This window comes from Protopterus annectens, chromosome 7.part0, assembly GCF_019279795.1.
Source record: "Protopterus annectens isolate FY-2018-M chromosome 7.part0, PAN1.0, whole genome shotgun sequence".
NCBI classification, from domain to species: Eukaryota; Metazoa; Chordata; order Ceratodontiformes; family Protopteridae; genus Protopterus; species Protopterus annectens.
The window spans coordinates 1,867,274,045-1,867,296,363 of NC_056739.1; the positions used below are offsets into that span (position 1 = coordinate 1,867,274,045).

The window sequence follows — 22,319 nt, forward strand, 5'->3', positions numbered from 1 at the left end:
ATTTCTCCCAGTGCTAGGAAGCTTGGATCTAAATTTGACAGCAGGTGGAGTGCAACAAAAAAGTGCCCCACTTTAAGGAAGGAAAGGCTGTGACAAAACAGTACACTAGTCAGGTCACCTGCTGTGAGCTGTCAATCACATGCAAATAATGGGTCAAATTACCCTTAGCACTTTGACAGCTAGGGAAGGTAGGTGTGAAGGGGAGGGGAGATACCTTGAAGAACTACAATTCAGGCTTTACAAAACAAATCAAGTTTACATTTCTAAGTGGAACAGCAATAAAATGCACTTTTCAATTCTGTTCTGTGGCATTTGCACTGCTTGTGTTTGATGTAGTCATTGAAAAAGGAAAAAATGTTAACTAAAACTAGGTGACTACAACACAGCTGTGAATGCCTGTAAAATCAGTGCAGTGACAGGAGATTTAGGGAAAAAGTGGCAGACATGATGCAATTATTTAGAGACAAACAATAAATTCTGGGATACCTAGAGGCAGAACAATCAGAATTACTTCAAGATGCCAGACCCCATGTGGTCAGACTCAGAAATTACGTATAAAAATATCTAAAAACCTGTAAGTAGTCCCAGAATGGTGTTAATATGTAGGAAACACCAAACCATGATGAAATAAACATGTTTTTGAGTCTGTGGGTGTGGTTCTCCTTTAAAAATGTGCATGGTATTTTCTCCATGCTGTTTCTGGCCTAATCAGGTTTAGAAACCACAGAATTAAGAGACACAAATTTTTGGAATAATGTGCAGGTTTTAAATATATCACACATATGTTAGAACATAGGCTTAAAGACACTAAAGACTATAAATCTATGTAATGGAGTAATCACTAGAGCAGGTATATTTCTTGCATATGGAGCTGGTAAAGCATTTTGGGAATTAAGTAGATTAGCCAAGATGCTAGACATATTATCTAATAGTACCTTTGAAAACATAAAGAACATCATTCTTTATCAGTACATGTGCAGATTATAAGTGAGGTGGCATAAATCTATATATTTGAACCAGATTACAGTAGTTAGCAATACAAATATGAAGCAACTACAAAAGAAGGTCCCTGTAAACTTTTTTCAGGAACCTCAGGGGGAACTGTTAGAGTGCAGACATTCTTAGTGAATTCACTATAGTACATCAAGGAAGAATAATAGGCCCGAAACTATAGAGGCAGACTTGTGCTTTCATGTATTCATTCAGTTTCAGGAAAAGGCCGTTCATTAGAAAGCAAAAGACAATCTTGGTGGCTAAATCTGAGATGTGGAGAAACACAGAAATACAGAATGTTCCTTTCTCAAGAGAAAGATATGTGTAATGCAAGATAAGGCACATACAAGACAAGGCTTGGGAAACCAAGGCTAAAAAGGCATGCAAAACATTACAAGGTTTTTAAATATACTTCAGACACAGTGAAGTAAGTTCTTTCTGCCTGACATACAGAAAAGATTAAATATCCATCATTCCAGACTATGAGTTAGTTTTTGGACTGATATGCAAAAAGGGTCTTTTGCAGTATAAACATTTGAGCCTGAGTGCAGATGTAAGGTCAAATAATCATACTATTCTGGAGGAAAAGGCTGTTTAATTTGATATTAGCAGAATATACATGCAGAAACTTTGAATGTATTTATCATCACTGTTACTGTTATCTAGCATTCCAGATAAGCACTGTTATTAAAGACATCATTCAAATATTGTTAACATCTAATAAAGCATTATTAACTGAACTACCATGTTTGCAGCATATGTTTTGTGAAAGTCAAAACACTTGGTCCATACAGGAGAGACTGGCACCTCTTCAATACAAGTAAACTGTGCTGAAGAGCAAAAGACTGTTGAACTCTTGGGAGAAATTGACCATGACATCTGTTGCATAACTAGTCTATCAAGGGGCTTATTTTATGGATGTGCAATAACTAAGTGCAATACTAAGGTAGCTCACCTACACACTGAAGTACTGTAAAGTGCAATATACAAAGTGTGCAATAATTCAAGTCTAATCATAGATATGCTGCTATTGTTTCAATTTTACTTTGACAATATTAACTTTATGTATTCTCACTTATATATTCACATCAGCAATATATCAGTTTTTAGTTTTTTGGTTTTTGTATGTCTATATATATATATATATATATATATATATATATATATATATATATGTACATTTTGTGTATATTTTTTCAAACAGTTGCTAAATGCATTTGTACAAAATGGTTTTTAGATTTTTTAGATGCATTTCTTAATATATAAGCTGTTATATTTGAAAACACTAGTGTATATCTACAACTTTTGCTCTGTTGACTGATTGATTATCTGGGTTGACGTGTTAATTGACTAATTGTTTTATTCTGTTTTATAATTGATGATGATGAGTAGGCTGATTGCTTTACCACTAGTATATATATTGTATAGTAGATCTGAAGCATCATTCTGTGTGAAATAAAAACTTTGGATTTTATCATGGTGGTTTTGCCTCTAATATATTCTCTTAATATTAACTTTATATTGTTCATTGTCTTCCTTGTCTCCTGTTCTGGGATGGGTGTTGGTCACTGCTGCCCTACTTTACTTACAAATTGCTACTTATTAAAATTCTACTGTGATATCTTATTATTTTTTCTCTGTCTATATGTGCAACTGTTTCCTGCATTGAAAATGAAGCACTGTAATTTCATTCAGCTACACTGCTGTGTAATTCTAAATGGCAATAAAGTTTTCTTTGACTTTCTTTGACTTTGACTAAAGACTTTCATTCCAGCTGTTTTCAGTTAATACTGCAGTCTTATCAATTCTTTCAATATCAAACTAACAGCATGGGCAAGTAAAAGAATATTATACCAGTGTTATTGTAAAAAGGTAGACAGTGATTAGAGGCAGCTGACTGTTTGATGTTAAGGCTGCTCATATTTATTTATTTTATTTATTTGCAGTTGGTTTACCAGGATAGTCCATTGGGCCAAAAGAACCCATTTTCAATGGAGTCCTGGGGAGAAAAGCTCCAAAACAAGTAGTAAGGTTACAATAAGGTATTTGGTTACAATTATTCAATTATTATGTACTAGTAAAACATGAAGGAAACTTAGAAATACAGCAGACTAGGGAACAAACATATGCAGATATTACAATATTGTATAGCTGAAAATAAAAAGTTTACAATATAGAAAACTGAGAAGCTTTTACAACTTAGGGTATGTTACAATTGAGGTATCTGTCATGCATTCAGGATGAATAGCTTAATACAAGCAAGAGCAAGATCTATGAGTTTAGGAGAGTAAGTGGAAATTCCCATTATGAATAGGGGAGGAGAAGTGGAAATTCACAGTATGAATAGGGGAGGAGATTATGTGGGTTGGGAGCAGGAGCATTCCCACTGGGATATTAGGTGTGAGTGAAAGGATTTTTTGAATGCGAAGTGATTTGAGATAGTATGAATGGATGGGGGTAAGGAGTTCTAGAGACGAGCAAGACTGTAGGATAAGAGATTTTTTTCTAGAGGGATGAACTGGTTTTTACAATTCAATTAGGTTTTGGTTGTTAGATCTTGGTATTCTATCAGGGAGGTGCATTTTAAAGGCAGAGGAAAGGGAGGGACAGAGGGAAGGATTGAAGATGAGCTTGTGTGCAAGAGTCAATTGGACGTAGGTGAGGTGATTGGGTAGTTCTAACCATTTTAGTTTGAGGAGAGCCAAACAGTGGTGTGAGGAGGACTTACGGGTGGTAGCAAACTTGATAATTTTGTTATAGCAAGAGGAGAGTTGTGTTTTGAGTGAAGATTGTATGTTAGTTAGGAGTGGGGCTCCATAAAGGAGGGAGAGGATGAGAAATGTGGTAGATAGGGTGAATTTGTTGGAGGGTGTAAGATAGCGATTCTGTCAGTAGAGCATGCCAAGTTTTTGGTGTTTTTTTTTATATTTAATTGAAGGTGGGAGTTGAATTGAAGCTGACTGTCAATTTGGACCCCAAGTAATTTGGCCTCAGATACCAGTTCGTATTGCTATGACTAGTAATAGAGAAATTACTTGGATTGAGAGAGGTAGCTTTAGAGGGGGGTGAATACCATTAATCTAGTTTTGGAGGCATTGAGTACAAGGTGATGTTTTTTCATTGATTGTTCGGTGGTTGAGATTGCATCTTGAGTAAGTTTTGAAAGTGTGGGGATGGAGGTAGCAGAACAGATAATAGTTGAATCATCTGCGCATTGGATAATATTTGTAAAAGGGATGGAGTTGTGGAAATAGTTTATGAATATATTGAAAAGAAGGGGACCTAGGATAGATCCCTGGGGAACACCGGTTGGGGTGTTGATGAAAGGGGAGGTGGCTTTTTTCCATCTTACTGCTTGATATCTATTGGATAAGTAGCTAGAAAACCAGTTCAGAGAGGAGGGTGACAAGTTAAGCTTGGAGTGTTTAGTTAGTAAATTGTGGGAGATAGTATTGAAGGCCTTAGAGAGGTCAAGTAGGAGAGTAGAGACAATGTGGCCAGAGTCCCAGGCTTTGTTCACAGCTTCCTGGAAGGAGAGAAGGGCAGTCATAGTACTGTGACTGGGTCTGAAACCATGTTGTGTTGGAGTTAGTAGGTTATTGTCTAAGAGGTGTGGTAGGAGTTGTAGATGGATACACTTTTCTAAAAGTTTAGAGATAGGAAATAGGATAGCAATGGGACAGAAATTAGTGATATTGTTGATGCTGCCGCCTTTATGCAATGGTACAACAAAAGCCTTTTTTCAGATTTGGGGTACTGAGCTTTCTTGAATGGAATGGTTGATTAGAATGCTGATGGGGTAGGCAATGGCTTCGGCAGCTATGCTGAGAAAGTAAGAAGGAATGTTATCAGGGGCATTAGAGCATGGTTTTAGTTTCTGAAGTAGTTTTTTTATGGTGGATGTGGGTATATGTTTTAGTGAGAATGGTGGAGAAAGGGTGGAGAAGTTGAGAATGTTGATGATGGAGAGGAGATAAGAGGAGAAGCAGAGGTAAGGGCTGAAAAGTTGGTAGGGGAGGATGGGGGTGTAGTGAGGGGTGTGGTGGGGTTAGAAGATAAAAAAGATGAGGTTAGTTTGGAAATAGAATCAATGAAGAAGGTGTTGAATTGAGTGGCCAAGTCTATGTCTGGAGCGTTAGGGTCCGGACTGGGGTTATCTGGTTTGCTGGGATTAAGGAGGGTGGAGATACATTTCCAAAATTTTTGAGGGTTTGTTTTATTGTTGTTTTAGAGTATGGAGAAGTAGTTCTGTTTATCAGAAATTATAAGCTTTTTTACTTTGTTTCTGAGTGTTTTGTATTCATTTTGGGCTAGGGGAGTCCTGTGTTTCTGATATGATGACCATGCTTTATCTCTAAGGTGCATAGTTGCTAGTGTGTTTTTTGTTAACCAAGGGGCAGTTTTGTTTTTTATTCTTTTTGTTTTTATGGGGGCATGATGTTCTAAGAGGTTTAAAAAAGTTGAGTTTAAGTGGGTGACTGCTTGTTCCAAGGGTAGAGTTTTTAGGGTGTTCCAGTTGATTGCCTTTAGAGAGTTGGAAAAGGTAGTGGGGTTAAAGTTTTTTTGGCAGTGAGTAGTAATAAAATTATGAGTAAAATTTAGGGGTGAGGCAAGTTGGTGTGTGAATGTGGGCAAGTGGTCACTAAGGGAATCAGGCAGGGTGCCACTATTTGAGAAGTAATAAGGGTAGGAGACTAATATCCAGTCTAGGGTACTACCACTGGAAAGGTTTTTTGAGGGCTGAGTTATGGAGTTGATCAGCTGAGAAAAGTTGTAAAGGTTAATGTTAAGTGGGTTTGTGGGAGACTGTATTGCGGACCAATTGATATTCATGTCACCCGTAAGTCTAGTTTCGTTGTTAATGTTAATGGAAAGCCAGGAGAGGATGTCCTCTAGTGTAGAAATATTGTCAACTGGGAGATGTAGAGGGAAGCTATACATATGTGTTTATGTTTATTTACTTGAAGTAATGCAAGGAGTAGTTCTACATTATTGAATTGGGGAGTTGGTTTGTTATAAGGGGTAACTGATAAGGAGGATAAGTGTAGAAGAGCTACTCCACCTCCTTTTTTGTTGGTTCTGTCTTTTCTGATTATAGAGCAGTTGGGTGGAATTATTTCAGAATCTTTTATATGGGGTTTTAACCAAGTTTCAGAGATGGACAAGATGTCTGGTTTGTTATATGTAAGCCAGGCATGCAGATTAGGGATTTTGTTAACTATACTTTGGGCATTTAAGGAGGTGAGTAGTATGGATTTATCTGTTGAAGAGGATGGGCATTGGCTTGGGTGTATGTCTCCTGATAATAGAATAGAAGTCAGATAAAGCATTAGGTTGGAGAGGTACTTTTTCTGCTTAGAGTCTGGGTTGAGCTTTGCTAGATTTATGAGGGATGAGTTAGTTGCTGTAGGGATACGATATTTGTGAGAAGTAATAAGTTTATAAGAGACGAGAAGATGACGTTATATAGGGTATAGGCATGGAGATATTGGGAAGTGTGAATATAAGACAGGTGGGCTAAGATGGTTTGTAGTATGAAAGGATGGAGTGTGGCTGGAGTTAGTTGGCTGGGTGAGGTAGTAGGTATAGGATATGGTGAGGAGAAGTAGTAGATGAATAGAGAAGGATAGGGCTTTTCAGAGCATAGTGAGATAGGTTACTGAAAGTAGGTATGTTGTGGCTGGCTAGTTTACTAGGGCAAGAGAGTTGTAAGTTTTGGGAGGAGACTGAGAGGGGAGGTACAGTAGAGTGTTGGTGAATGTGGGAGGAGTAAGAAGTGGGTGTGGAAGGGAGGAGGTGACTAGTTGGTTGGGGTGTGGTGATGGGTGTGGCTAAAGGGTATAAGCTGGGGGTGGGTGGAAATTGGGGGTAGGGTAGGGGAGCTGAGTGAGCCCGCAGGGCGAATGGAGTGGGTAGTGAACAGAGAGAGGTAAGGAGCAGTAGAAGAACAATCAGTTGGAGCACAATGAGCAGGCTAAAGTAGGTAAGTATATAATATATAACACACTGATGTCGGTGAATGCTCCAAAGGCAATGGTAAAAGAAGTGACCACCTTTATGATTCTAAATTATTAGAAAAACAGAGTTCATTCATCTATTTGCAATTTATGCAAAAAAAACTAATGAAAGTTCCAGTGACAACATGGTTGACATCAAAGCCAGAGTAGCTAAGTTAGAAAAACTTATTTGTGATATTGAGGGATCATTGAATCTGGCTTCTGTTCTCAGCTACAGCTACAAAAGAAAAAGCGTGGCTGAGGCGTGGGAGCGAGCAAGAGGTGGTCCAATGGTCCATACTACATACTTCATCTCTTCACGGATGAATCTAAGGTACAGAGGCGTTTCAGCGTTTCATTTGAATCTGGAGCAAGATTAATTGTTACAGGGCAAAATGAAGCATGAGGCAACAGATAACTCTAGTCGCGTGAGCAGAACAAGGGAGGTGGCCATTTCAAATTTTCAAAAGGAAGAAGATAATTTCCAATCTTTCTAATGATGTTATACATGAAGTTTTTTGTTGCCACATATCACTGAGACTGTTAATTACTCCAGTTACAATCTAAAGGACTAAATTCATTCCAACACGCTTCCCATTATCAGACATTCAAATCAGAATGATTTAAATTGACATTTCCCAGAGATGATGAATGCATTATATGGATGAGTCATACAATTTAAGTAAATTGAATGACTGTGCTTTGTCAAGTTTTGAAAGAATGCAACAACAGTATGTTTTACTCAAGCAGATAGGGGGGGCAGGGAAGTTATTCTGCCTAAAGAAAGTAAAAATTACACCACTGTTTTAAATGATGATGAATGGTTGGGATTCTTTACATCTAGTGATGTAAAAGGATTTACATAGAAGATCCAAGAAATGCAAGGTTCTTTTATATCAAAAGTTAACCCACCAGGTCGTCCCATTGTTTTTCAGGCAAGGGCTCATATCTGCAGAATATAGAAGATTCAGTGTTAAAACGTCATTTATACAAGGTTCAAAGTAAGTGAAGAGATGCTAAAACATCATTTGAACAGGATTTTTTACTGGGCCAGTGGTGTGTAAAAAAAATTATATACAATAATCACTTAAAAATGTTGGGTGAAGGACCAAGAGAAAAAATTACATCATAAAGCTTGGAATTTTGTTTACTAATAATTTGTTTTGAGTTTGAAAGATTCATAGACGATCTTCTTTTTGTGTATAGGTGTGATCCCATGAAATTTGACAGATTATCATGGAAAACAAGAATAATCCGTACAATATTTGGACATTGAATTTTATTTAGGGTCAATAATAAGATTCAATATAAAGAGTATTTCTACTAAAGTAGGTAAGTACCCTGAAAATGGAGTGAAGGTAAGGAAAGAAACTTAGGCTTCTAGGTGGGTGTGGAGGTTCACCCCAAGTAAACAAATGTTATGGGCTATACTTTACGAGCAAGCCTAAGGACTCAAAAAAGAAATAAAATAGAAGGGTGTATTACTGACTAGGAAAAGGCTTCAAAGACCAGAAGGTCAATACTGCCTCCTAGTGGACAAAGATATTATTGTAAAATGGGGATAAGTGGGCGTTTATGCACAGATTCAGGGAAAAAAATAGTAGCTCAGGTGACTTTTATGTGTAGGGGAAAGAAAAAAGATATATAGATTACAGAGTGGTGAGGGGGTGAAGCTGCTGGCTTTCCTGGCTAGCACTCTTACAGCCACCAAAAATAGAATATTAAATTAAAGGCTATATTGGCAGTGATGTTGTAGACACATACTTTCTTGCTCCCTTTACTTGAGATAGTACAGGGAATAGGTGGCTCAAAGATGAGACTGGAGGGAGTTTAGACAGGGTCCTTGTTCTTCAGGTAGTTAAACTCTGCTTCTTAGTGCAAGTATAACCAGGTTGGAGAGCTGGGTTTCTTGTAGGAGAGAGAAAGAGAAAGAAAGTAGTAGAGACAAGTAGTTTAGTACTATAACACAGGCAGTGTAATTAAACAGTATGCAACATAGCAGAATACCATTTATAATTGAACAACAATGTAGTCTTGGCTAAGCAGATACACAAATTAATTATTGAGATGTAAAACACCTTATAAGTAACGCATTCAATATTCTGGATAGGCTAAAACAAAATTATATCAACAAATGAAAGAATCAGCTTATAATATATGCAGGGCTAGGAACAAGACTATAGATAGCATAGGGGTATAAATTCAGTTAGGTAACATTAAACTGCTGTGAAAGTTTTCAATTAGCATGATTAAAAAAAAAGTACAGTTTACATATCATAGAAACAGCTCATTTGGACGCTAATAAAAGTAGTACACAGTATTTCAAAGCCTACATTCAGTGTGTGAGCATGAGCCTTTTTAACACATGACACAGGTAAGACAAGATGTGCAATTGAACCCAAAGAGTGCAGACTACCAAACAGTTGCAAAGTATACAGCAGCCTCATGTACTTAACCATACACTTTAAGTACTAACCGTAGGCCGACATAACAGTCGAGTAGACACACTAGCAAAAGCAGACACTGTGGACTAAGTAAATAAGTGATAGCAATGTTCATATATTAGACTTGAGCGGTGTAGATATTCCATTAAACTAGCACTCAATTGAGATGACCGTGTTAAGGTAATAAAGCTTGTATATCAATGTATTGGTCAATATAAATTCCCCAGTAGAGGTTAAATTATGCATAAAGTAGATAGGTCTTATGGAACACAAGATGGTACACTCAGTGCATGCTACATGCCATCTCATATACCTCTACGCTTTGTAGGCTTAAATAGAGGTAGCTATATTTGCCTGTGCATGGGTAGTACTTGCTCAAATTTCTGTCTTGTTAATGAAATGGTTACACTTTTTTAAAAATTACAGTAGCTTTTATAATAAAGCACTCTGTTTCTGTTTTAAATTAGTTAAACTAGTAAAGCACTTTGATTGTTATGTGGTTGTATCCTCTGCTTCTAAAGGTAAAGCAATGAGAATGACAGAGCATCAAAATGTAGGTTTCTTCAATGGCAAGCTTTACTTTGGTACCTTTTATTTAAGGCAACAATAGTTCACCTAGATGTGAGGAAGCAGGCTGCAGTTGATGGGGGTTCTGAAGGCTGGCAGAGCTGTGCTGGGTGAAATACCTGCTCAAATCGTAGCTCTGGGGCATAGGACTATCAGCACAAGGAGGCCAGGGAGAAGACCAAAGGGAGACAGAAATGGGGGAGATCAAGGTTAACTTCCAATTGGTGTGTATGCCAGTGATAGTAACTCAGATGTTATACATAATATTAGACAAAGAGATTATCATAAGAAATGTACTTTTCAGTACACAGTTATTTTTTTTTTCTCTCAACAGTGGGGCTGTGTTCTTTGCTAAGGGCTTGGGAGGGTGCCAGTGTTTAGCACTACAACAGTGATATGCTTATTGTAGCAGGAATATAACCTAGGTAAACTGGAAGAGAGGTGACAGGAGTTTGTTAGAGAGAGGGGTATGTAGTTAGAATAGAAGAGATTCCTGCAGTACAAATGAAACAACAACATTTTCAATAGTATACCCTTCAGTTTAATGAATCAGTTAAATATATGTAAGAGAATCTGCAATATAATTTATCGACTAAAGTAACACTATGCAAAGCAAGAAAAGTGGTAACATACACATCAATATGGCGTTCTTGTCTATTAACCAATATGCTTTCAATGTACAATTACATGCATTGCTGCCTGTATCAGTGTGCCTTGATGCACTATTAGCACAAATCCTAAGCTAATATAGATGCAATTAAAAAACAGTAATATAGGCCAATATCAATCATCGTGATCCATCACTGTGGTCTAGAGAATGTTCTACAGCTTCTAGCAGGATGCCTACAACCAGTTGTGTGACCAGTAACCTGGTCAAACAAAGATATTTTGCACATATGGATATAATCCATAGAGGAGCTATAAATGGCCTATTAGCAGCCTGCTACTTCTTAGAATATGGCTAGGTATACCAGTATTACAGAAAAGTAAATCAACCATGTACAGCTTGAAACCTTTGCACCAGACTCTGCATAACTAACAGTAAATGATAAAAATATGCAAAATGTCACAGCATATACAATCCACTTAGTATACCCTGAGGTATATGTACTTGGTTTTGCAATATTGCAAATAACATATAAAATCTTACATAAGGAGCACACTATCCAATGACTGTATTGGCCCCTTGCACAGGGGACCAAAATTTAAAAAAATGGCACCATGCAGGTAAACTCCTATTAATAACCCATGCTTGGAAGTTTGGTGCTTAGTTGACGTATATCAAAAAACAGCACTATATTGTAATCGGAGACAATAACATCATCAAGGTTTGTAGATATTTAAGTATCTCATCTTGTTAAACTGTAATTTTGTTTGAACTTCTATGGGGCACTTTTAACCACTTTATATTTGCTTAAATCATAAGAAACATCTTCAGACTTAATAATATCATGATGAATTGTTAACAGTCGTTGACATAGGTGATGTTCTCCAGAATGCAGCTTGTTAGCTGTACTTGATACAAGATGTATATCTTCATAAAAGGATAATCAAGCAGTTGTTTTATGTTGATTTTTGTATGTTTAACTCAGTAGAAAATAATGTTAAACTTGTAGCAAAAGGCTCAAAGAAGACTAAAACTGTAAAGGGAAAAGGTTCTTTTGTTCAAAGCTGCAGCAAATAGATCATTCCAGGGTATTATATTTCAGTTTCTTGTGAAGATTTTAAGCCCTAAAACAAATAAACAAAATAATTTACAAAAAGGAACAAGGTATCTTCATTCAAATTTCAAGCAACATCTTTTACAACTTTATACATATGACATATTTTATAAAACACTGGAATGGATTTCATCAGTTCATTCTCAGATACTCATTGCTACAATGTTACTTTGGACAATTGACTTTGCAGGCAACATTTATCAAACAGTATCTTGCTTTCTTGTCCTTTGTATAATATTATTTTTCTTAAATAAGAAACATCTTTATTAAACTATCACTTAAAACATAGGTAATCATACATTTATATAAATGAAAACAAACCATATTGACATAATCTTAGTTGCAAGCATTATACATGACACACCATACTGAACTAGTTTTAGTTGCAAACATTATACATCGCTTATAATCTACCCAATCATCTTTTAAACCTATTTCCTCCCCTGTATTTATTGTACCCACATTTCCCAGTTTTTTCTGTGTACTTTTCTCTTACACTTTTCTAAAGATCCCAATTCCGGTTGTTTTATCATTGTTACTATATTCACTACTTGTACTACAGTTGGTTTAGACTTTGATTTCCATTTTCTAGTAATTGCTTTTTCAGCCACCACAATAATTAGACTCAGCAAGGTCTTACAATGGGCAGGATTCACGAAGGCTTGCACGGAGTGTAAGAGACGTGCAACACTCCATGCAAGCCTCGCGATCCAGGAACAGCCCTAAACTCCGTGTAAGAGACCAGCTAAAATGTCTCTTACACGGACTGGGCGTGGACATGCTAAATACCTCACTTGCATCTGAAAGGTATGCAAATGAGGTATATTAGCGATCCACGAAGCAGAAACCAGTCCGTGTAGGAGACGTTTTAGCTGCAGAAATGTACTCAGTTGACAACAGTACATTTCTGCAAAATCCACAATGGAGCGATGTCAGCTCCAAAAAAAGGTTGCATATGATGCAGGCAGCATGCCAATGGCCAAATATGTGGCCATTGGCAAGATAACCCGATGCAAAAATATTAAAAATATTATTTTTTTTTTCGGCAATCACCGATGTTTAAACCCAGCGCAGCCCCGCGCAAATGGTCTGCGCTGTATAAAAACATAAAAAAGAAGGTTATAAACCCACAAATGTGGGTTTCATGCAATACATGGAATGACAATGCAGGGACCAGCAGACCAAAACCAACATGGCCACCGTGTAGTGGTTGCTAAGGGGGGAAGCTGAGTCTAAGACATGTAACTAAGCATTAGTAGGCAATCTCATGTAAATGAGGGTTAGGATACTGAATCCCACAGTCACATAGCAAATGAGCACGGCCTGAGTAGTGTAAGAGATACAAAAGGGGAGGAATAGAGTAGGAGATAGGTGACATCACTGGGGGGAATGGTAGAAAGAAACGCAGTTCATTGGAGGCCAGTGTAACATGACAGATGACAGGCACAGATCATGGAAAGAGGTGTGCCACTAGATAAGTCATGGAAAGACAAGAAATGGAAGGTGTACACTGTTACCTACACCAAAGTTTCTTGCTGGCCGTGCATGCGCCGTGTCGCACAATGAACCGCGTAAGGCAGTGTCTTGCGCGTGTAAGGCAGTGTGAGCATGTGGGAGCGTGTTGGGAGATGTTTAACACTGTTTGCATGGGTGTGCGCGCGTGTAAGACAGTCTGAGTATGTTGGAGGCTGTTGGCAGACATGTAACACTGTTTGCGCGGGTGTACACATGTTTAAACCTGAATAACTAGATCCTTAACCGTGTAAGCACGTGTGCGTGCGTGTAAGCCACTGTGAGCGTGTTTCAGATAGTATGCAAGTTGCTCCCCCCTGAGGAAACAGAGAGGAAAAAGGAAGCAACAGAATTAATAGGAAGCTAGCAGGGATAACTGCTGAAGCTAGCAGGTGAAAATAATTAGAAGCAGGCAATTACACAGGCAGAATAGTAGCCCAGCCCAGCACTTAAAACTCTGTAAACAGTAGTGCAGGATGTTTTCATTAAGAGACACTGCAAGACAGGAGTAAGCTAATAGAAGTGAAAACTGAAAAAGCTGAACTCAGAGCAGAAATGCTAGGGGCTGCCATAGCTGTCATAATGAGACATAGGCGACTTGCTGAGGGTGGTGACAATGCAGATGGTGCCAGACAACCCACAGTGAGGAGACGGAGAAGAGTGTACAGGCCCAGGGTCACCTACCAAGGGTTACATGAGCTGCAGATAGTAGAGCGCTATAGAGTGGACAGAGAGCTCCTGCAGCAGATTGTTGAGCTGTGCAGGCCACGCCTCACACACAGAACCAACAGAGGGAACCCATCCCAGTGGAAACCAAGGTATGTGTTGGCCTAAGAATACTAGCAACAGGTACCTTCCAGAGACCAACTGGCGATATGATGGGGATATCACAGGCATCAGCCTCCAGGGTACTACACCAGTTCCTGGATGCCATGTCAGCACATGTCGGTGATCATGTATATTTCCCCAATGCCCGTGAGGTATTGGCCAGCAATATGCGTCTCTTCCAGCAAATAGCGGAATACCCTGAGGTACTGGGTGCTATAGACTGCACGCATATACGCATCAAAGCACCAGCAAGAGAGCGAGGTAGGGCCTACATAAACCGCAAGGGCTTCCCCTCCATCAACTGCCAGGTCGTGTGTGATGCCCAGGGCATAATAATGAATGTGTGTGCTGGCTGCCCTGGGAGTTATCACGATTCCCACATCTGGCATTTGACGCAGCTGTACCAGACATTTGCCAATGGGGACATCCCACACGGACACCTAGTGGGGGATGCAGGTTATGAACTGGAGCCGTGGCTGATGACACCCATCAGAAGCGCACACACACCTGAACAGGAACGCCATAATGAGGCACACGCACAAACACGTAATGTGATAAAGCGTGTGCTTGGGCTGCTCAAGTCACGGTTCCGGTGTCGGGACACATCTGGTGGAGCCTTGCAGTACACACCAACTACATGTACCCAAATTGTCATGGTATGTGCTATGCTACATAATATGATCTTGCGAAAACAGCTGCAGCAGGACCAGCATAGGGCCGGGCCAAACAGCCCCCCACCATTGCCAAGGCCATCACAGGCAGAGCGTGACTCGGAGGAGGAACAACCTGAGCCTGCCCCAGTAGGCAGAAGGAGGCGTGCCCAGTATGCCCTGGCCTTGGCAAAGAGGCAACGATAGCACATACATTGGCTCAGTAGGAACCTTGGCAATGATACACCTCTCTGACTCACTCATATAGTCACAGGGATGCCTAGCGTGACACAACCTGCTCTCAAACATGTACAGGGAAGTGTAATATGCGCATCCGACAGAGGCAACCCTGCTGCACCACCTGAGGCATGAATGCTATGTGTCAAGTAATGTAACACCAAGTACTATATGCACACCTGAGGACCCTGACTAACATCCTACCCTCACCAAGCATCATGCCACAACATGACAACGAGATGATCAAGTGCAACAATTGACTGAAGTATCGCAGTTAGTCACAGGGGACCCAATGTGTGCCAGTCTGGGATGACATGCTGAGCATGACATGATGCACCACCTGCTAGGACTGGCGTGCACCTATCAGTGCAGGCCGTGTGGATACTGGCAAAGGCTGTCATCACCCACAGTGTGCCCTGAATAGGTAAGGCTCAAAACACAAACCTATCTCCATAGGTACCAGAAGGGATAAGAATAAGATAAGGGATAAGTTGAAACAGCAAGATGCATGCAGTCTAAACTCACCCAGTATGGAGAATGTTGATAACTGTGCTGTAACAGAAAACTGAGGCAAGGCTCACAACAGCACCCTAACACTACCAGGTTACACCTCATACTGTGCTGTACAGCCTCAAAACTTGGAACAAGCTACAAAAGGAGGGTGACTAGCAAGAATTGTCAAGGATAACCACACTCCCATGTCGGTACCACAACAAAAAGCAGCATGGACTAGCCATGCTCAAGTAACAGTGGCTAAAACTGCCCCCCAGTTTATAGCCTGCTACAGACTACTGTCCCAACACCAGGAACTGCATCCGGCCTATGCTGGAATACATGAATATATCAAGTCCTCCAACCCACATTATATTGGGTGACTGCAAATACCCAGACATAGACTGGGAGCATTATACTAGCTCCAACAGTGTCGGACAAAGGTTCATAGAATCCACAAACCAAAAGGCCCAGGAACAACGTACCACTCCCACAAATGGGGTAAGCATACTGGATATGATAATCAGCAACATGGGTACTGGATGTCAAGATGAGAAGTGTATTGCTCACTGGTAAAACCAGACCATAGAGTAATCACACTGGATATACAAATCCTGACCACAGTCCCTGGCCGGGAAACCACAGTGGAAAACATGTGTTAAGCAATATCTGCACTCCTCCAAACTGATGTGGAATCCATGAAAGGTCCCGTGCAGGTGCAAAATATGGGCCACACCTCAGAACCTGTAATACAGCCATTCCATGAACACTGCCAGGAATGCTTGGATTATGCAGTCCTAAATTAAAACAAGACACAGTGCCTAAATCTGGCATGGTGGACCCCAGCCATAACCAAAACATGCAAGAGAATGAGGAAGCTACTACATGATAGAGCAAACATAAACAATGAAGTAATCACTGATCAGTAGTATGGCAATAAAATCTGTCCACACATGCAATCCACTAAGGCCAGCCACAACAAGTGGAATCTGTGAATCCTGAGGCAATGTCACACCTGCCCCAAGTACACAGACAACCCCCAACTCCATCCAAGAAATACAAAAATATGTGAGAGATGCAACCATCCATCCAAACTGGAGGCTGAGCTCCCTCAACTCAGTACTCCCAAAACAAGTCAGTAGGAGAAGGTAACCACACACACCACAAACACAGTCCCACATAGACCTATCACAACTGCAAACCAAACACATAAACACAGATAAACATTCCTGGAGGCACAAATTACAAACACAGCACACCAACAGAGGCCTCTAAAGCAGATACCCAATCAAACAGCCTCCAAACATAGCACATGCAACACATAGCACACAAAGCTGGTGTGCCAAACAGTCACAGGCCAGAAGGGGAAACAACATGCCTGATACAGTTGTAATAGGTGACTCCATAGTCAGACATACTGCTGTCCTGCACACCAGACTGAACAAGGGAAAGGGTACAGTAAGCTGCCTGTAGGCTGCCACAATATGCCAGATAACAGAAGTATGTAGGTCACTCCAAAGCAAGTAGAAATATGATGCAGTCATAGTCCATGCTGGTGTGAATGACCTGAGATGTACCGCCCTAGACTACATGAAAAGAGACATAGATGAGCTATCTGATTATGTAGTCCACCGTTCGCAGCATCCTACCCTTACCAAGAGTAATGCCACAGTACAAACATGGAATGATCAGTCATAGCAAGTGGCACACTTACTGGTGTTATTCCAAGGGGATGCAATGTCTGTCTGCTTGGGATGTCATGCTTGACAAGCCACGCAGCTGTCCTTGGGATGGCCTGCACCTGTTACCCCTGGGCGTCTGAATATTGGATAAGGCCTTTGCCACCTCCATAGAGCCTTTTGTAGGCAAGGCTGAAAAGACTGACCCACCACCCTAGAAAACATAAGTGGGAAGAAACATAAGGGAAATGCTGACCAATGCCAGATGTGTACACCCCAATATGCATGCTCCCGAGGCCATCCCCAGAATGGAGAACATTGATGTCTGTGCAGTGACAGAAACCTGCTGCAAGCCTCCTGACAGCACACCAGCACTACCAGGTTATACCACGTATCATGTGTCATGGCCCCAAACCCTGGAACGAAACATAAAAGGAGAGTGAGTATCCATAGTCAGCACAGACACCCATACGTCCAGGTAACTGACAATGCACAAGGCATTGGAGTTCACACATGTGCAACTAACTGTAGGCAAGACTGCTGTGCAGTCTGTAGCATGCTACAGACCACACTCTCACACACAATAACCCCACCCAGCCGTCCTGAAGACAATGGACAGTATGAATGTCCCACCAAATAACAAACAAGGTACCACAAATTACCACATAGGTGGTAAACCAGTATGTATAGAAAGAGTAACCAGGGACCTAGGGACACAAGTGGACAGTAACCTGTTATGTGACACCCACATTGCCAATGTGGCTAGGAAGACTGTCTACATTTGACACCGTAGCAGGAAAGGAGTCACATCTACGGCAACAGAGGTCATTGTGCCCCTATACTTTTCTCCAATCACACCCATAATCCAGTACAATGCCTCATATGGGATGTACCTTACCTGACACCTGCAGCAATTAGAAAGACCTCAAAGGTACCTCACCAATAGGATAAAGGGTCACAAATATATGTCGTATGCTGCCTGGCTGTAGACACCCCAGCTGAATCCAGTCACATACTGCCTACACAGAGGCATTGTATGCCTGTTGTAGGAGGCCATGCCCAACACAGGAGTAATGGACATGCTCCACCCCAGAAAACACAAATCCATCGGAGCTGTGAGAGGTAGAGATGTCAACCTCAACAAATAATGAAATAGGATGTGCTGGTTGGACAGATACATAATCCAGAGGCTCCCCACACCCTGGACCAGAATCCCATTCCATGTTAGGCAGAGCCCCTCACTGACACTCTTCAACAGGAATCTTGCCAAGTGGATGGATGATTGTAGAGTTACACTGGGGGTCTTCACTGTGTCATGTCCAGACAGAGGCACAGCCAAGCAAAACATAAATGGCCATAATATGCACATAGCAAGGGGTGTCAAAAGCCACACACACTCTGGCTAGGCTAACAAATGCCCAGGGTGGATAGCCTAGTATGACCCTATGAACCTATGAAGATACAAATTGTACAGGACACTAAGGATAATCCCAAGGCTTTCACAACTGATGGTAGGAACCATGTTGGGAATTCACAGATATGCCCTGAATCACACAAATATCACAAACACACACACATATTGCCAACATACATCCTGACAGGTGCAGTGCAAACCCCCCCCCCCGCCCGAATGTAGAATATCTATCCCAGCAGACTGCTGGCCCCCTGACATTGCAGATGCTGAGGTAACAGCCAACATCTACAAAGCAAAACACACAGCAGCAATGGTATGAGATGTTGTCCTGGGCTTAGTGCAACATGGACTCCAAGATGAATGGAATGTAAAACCACACTACTGCTCAATGTCAGCCTTACCACAGAATATGTACCCAAAGAGCAGTGTACAACAACAGTGGTCCTTCTCAACAAAGGTGTTGCCTGAATGGATACTGAACACTACTACCCCAGAATCCTGAGAAGCTCGGTTTGCACAGCTATGGAAAGGATCAGCATGTACCACAGACATAAAGATATTGGGGACCTACTGACACCGGACCCAACCCAGTGTGGCCTTCCCAAGTGCAGATCCTGCCCCTAACCATGTTTGACTCAATGGAAACAGCCATTAAGGTCATTGATGAGGGCAATGTGCTCCACACAGTGTATCTGGACCTTGCAAAGGCTTCTATACAATACCCTATGTGTTCATTATAGATAGGCTCACCAGCTTAAATATAAACCCACATGTCAGTAGAGCGGTTGCAAACCAGACCAAGGACAGAACAGACATGGTCAGACATGCTGCAGCCATGTCAGACTACAAACCAGATATAACTGGCATCCCACAAGGCTTTGTCCTGGGATCTCCCCTGTCTGGTATATATGTCCCATAGGTACAGGCAAACATGGAAGGACTGTGTCCGAACATGTTTGCAGAGGACTACAAACTGCTCACCACATATGATCCACCAGCTGACACAAGCATCCCACAAAGGGCCACATAGAAACAGAAAACTGGTGCCATAGCCATGTCAGCAAGCTAAGTGCAGAACGTGTATAGTCAACCCCCGTGGATATACAGTAAGTGCCCACCAATTACCACATATGTGTTAACCCATTATGTAGTTAACATGTAATGAGAGACCTGGGGACACAAGGTGATAGATATCCTGCATTGGACAAACATGTGCTGTAGTGTTTACAGGAACATACCATATACCCACCTAATCACGAAGGCTGTCAGATCTAGATAAGGGGAGGTCATTGTGGCTCTGCAGTCATCCTTCATCAGCGGTACAATTGACTACAATAGCCCCTGTGGGATGTACCTCAGCAGACACCTCCATCAACTGTAAAGTCCCCAACAGTACCTCATCAGGAGTATCAAAGAGCTTGCACAGATGCCATGTGTTGCCTGTGTTGCTGGCATCAATAAACATGCTGCACCTTGTACAATCTGAATGGCAGTGAGCTATGCACATGAGAGACCTGAACCCCAGCACTGACTTACATAGGACAAGCTGTACTGCGTGCTCCATAACACAGAAGCCACCCCCAGCACAGGCTACCCATAGAGTCACATATCAATCTTCCTCAATAGGAATCCTGACGAGTGGATGGGAGATGGTAGATTTAACCTGGGTACCACTGTCATGTCACAGGTAGACAGAGGCACAGTATACTAACCATGACATATGTCATGGCAAACTCCACTTACAATGTGTGTTGAAGGACAAACATACTCTCCAACTAGCATTGCACATGGACTAGGGCACATCGCTAGTGTTTGCAAATGTACACCTATGTTGTGGAATACACTACCAATGTTGGACAAGCCTGGTTTAAGTAGTTCATATCTGAACAGAATGCAATATGGTCAGATGTACACAACTGGCCCCTAACCAGGCTGTTGTGCCCACTATCGAAATGTAAAGCAGTGATAGCAGTAAAGCCTAGGATACTGCCCACCACAGTCAAAGTACTACCAGTACACTATACAGTACTACAGTGTTAGGTCAGTGTGAAAGGATGTTGACAACTGTATGCAAAGTATCCCATGCAAACACTGCAGGCACAGTATAACCCTGTTGTGTTCACACACAAAGCAGTTGTACGTAACTACACAACATGACACACAACACACAACCATAAACGGGTGATAGTTGTTGAAGTTCACACCCATCCACAAATGTGGTGGGCTGCAGAGTCCAACATATGGAATGCTCACACTGGGCATGCTCACACACATTGACAACATGCCATGGGAAGGCTGAACTGGGCATGCTCACACACTTAGGCCAAATCTCGGTGTAGCAGTTGGACACACATAGCTGGTATTGTTATGTTGTATTCCAGGAACCAACCACATTATAGCAGTCTGCCCAGTGCACACAGCTAAATGACTACAGAGAAATACGTGATATAGTGGATCCCTCCCATATGCAAACATCTTCCACAGATGCACAAGTTGTTCATACAAACAGGGAATGCTATGGCAATAAAGATGTGCAAACAGTCTATCAGCAACAAATAATGTGCATTTGACAATTAAACATATGGGTGTAGAGGTCAACACTAGGCTGTTTGCCCTAGGGAATGACAGCTTAGCCAGAGTGTGCTTGGTGTCTGCCTCCCCACAGGATGCACATTCCCCTTTCTAAACACAGATGATGTCAGCACCCTATAAGTACAGCAGGAGAAAAGAAACTTCCCAGTAATCCGAATAGCGCGCTCTGCTAATGTGTCCGTCTCAAATGTCATAACATCGCTAGGTAGGGGTTTCAAATCCTGCAAATGCTCAGTGTGTGTGTGCGTGTGTGTGAGTGGGGTTGGTGTGTGTGTAAGTCTGTGGGAGAGAAATGTCCCTTTTGGCAAATAGGAATACACACTACAGGATGCACATTCCCTTTCTAAACACCGATGATGTTAGCACCCAATAAGTACAGCAGGAGAAAAGAAACCTCACAGTAATGTGAATAGCGCGCTCTGCTAATGCGTCCATCTCAAATGTCATAACATAGTTAGATAGGGGTTTGAATCCTGTGAATGGCAAGTGTGTGTGTTTGTCTGAGGGGGGTTTGTGTGTGTGAGGAAAATGTCCCTTTTGGCAAATAGGAAAGCACACTACAGGATGCACATTCCCTTTCTAAACACCGATGATGTCAGCACCCAATAAGTACAGCAGGAGAAAAGAAACCTCCCAGTAATGCAAATAGCGCACTCCGCTAATGCGTCCGTCTCAAATGTCATAACATAGTTAGGTAGGGGTTTCAAATGCTCAGTGTGAGTGGGGTCGGTGTGTGTGTAAGTCTGTGGGAGAGAAATGTCCCTTTTGGCAAATAGGAAAACACACTACAGGATGCACATTCCCTTTCTAAACACCGATGATGTCAGCACCCAATAAGTACAGCAGGAGAAAAATAAACCTCCCAGTAATGCGAATAGCGCGCTCTGCTAATGCGTCCATCTCAAGTGTTATAACATAGTTAGATAGGGGTTTGAATTCTGTGAATGGCAAGTGTGTGTGTTTGTCTGAGTGGGGTTTGTGTGTGTGAGGAAAATGTCCCTTTTGGCAAATAGGAAAGCACACTACAGGATGCACATTCCCTTTCTAAACACCGATGATGTCAGCACCCAATAAGTACAGCAGGAGAAAAAAAACTTCTCAGTAATCCGAATAGCGTACTCTGCTAATGCGTCCGTCTCAAGTGTCCTAACATAGTTAGGTAGGGGTTTGAATCCTGTAAATGGCAAGTGTGTG

At 41.3% G+C, this 22,319-nt stretch overlaps 1 protein-coding gene across 1 annotated transcript in view; it reads right to left on the reverse strand.

Annotated features, from left to right (window-relative positions):
* Window positions 1-8,323: 8,323 nt before the first annotated feature.
* LOC122806199 (adhesion G protein-coupled receptor E5-like) overlaps window positions 8,324-22,319 on the reverse strand; it is a 236,086-nt gene continuing 222,090 nt past the window's right edge. Inside the window, exon 9 of the mRNA XM_044076428.1 lies at window positions 8,324-11,731. Coding sequence (XP_043932363.1) covers window positions 11,699-11,731 — 33 coding nt within the window. The 3' untranslated portion in view covers window positions 8,324-11,698. The remainder of the gene's footprint in view (window positions 11,732-22,319) is intronic.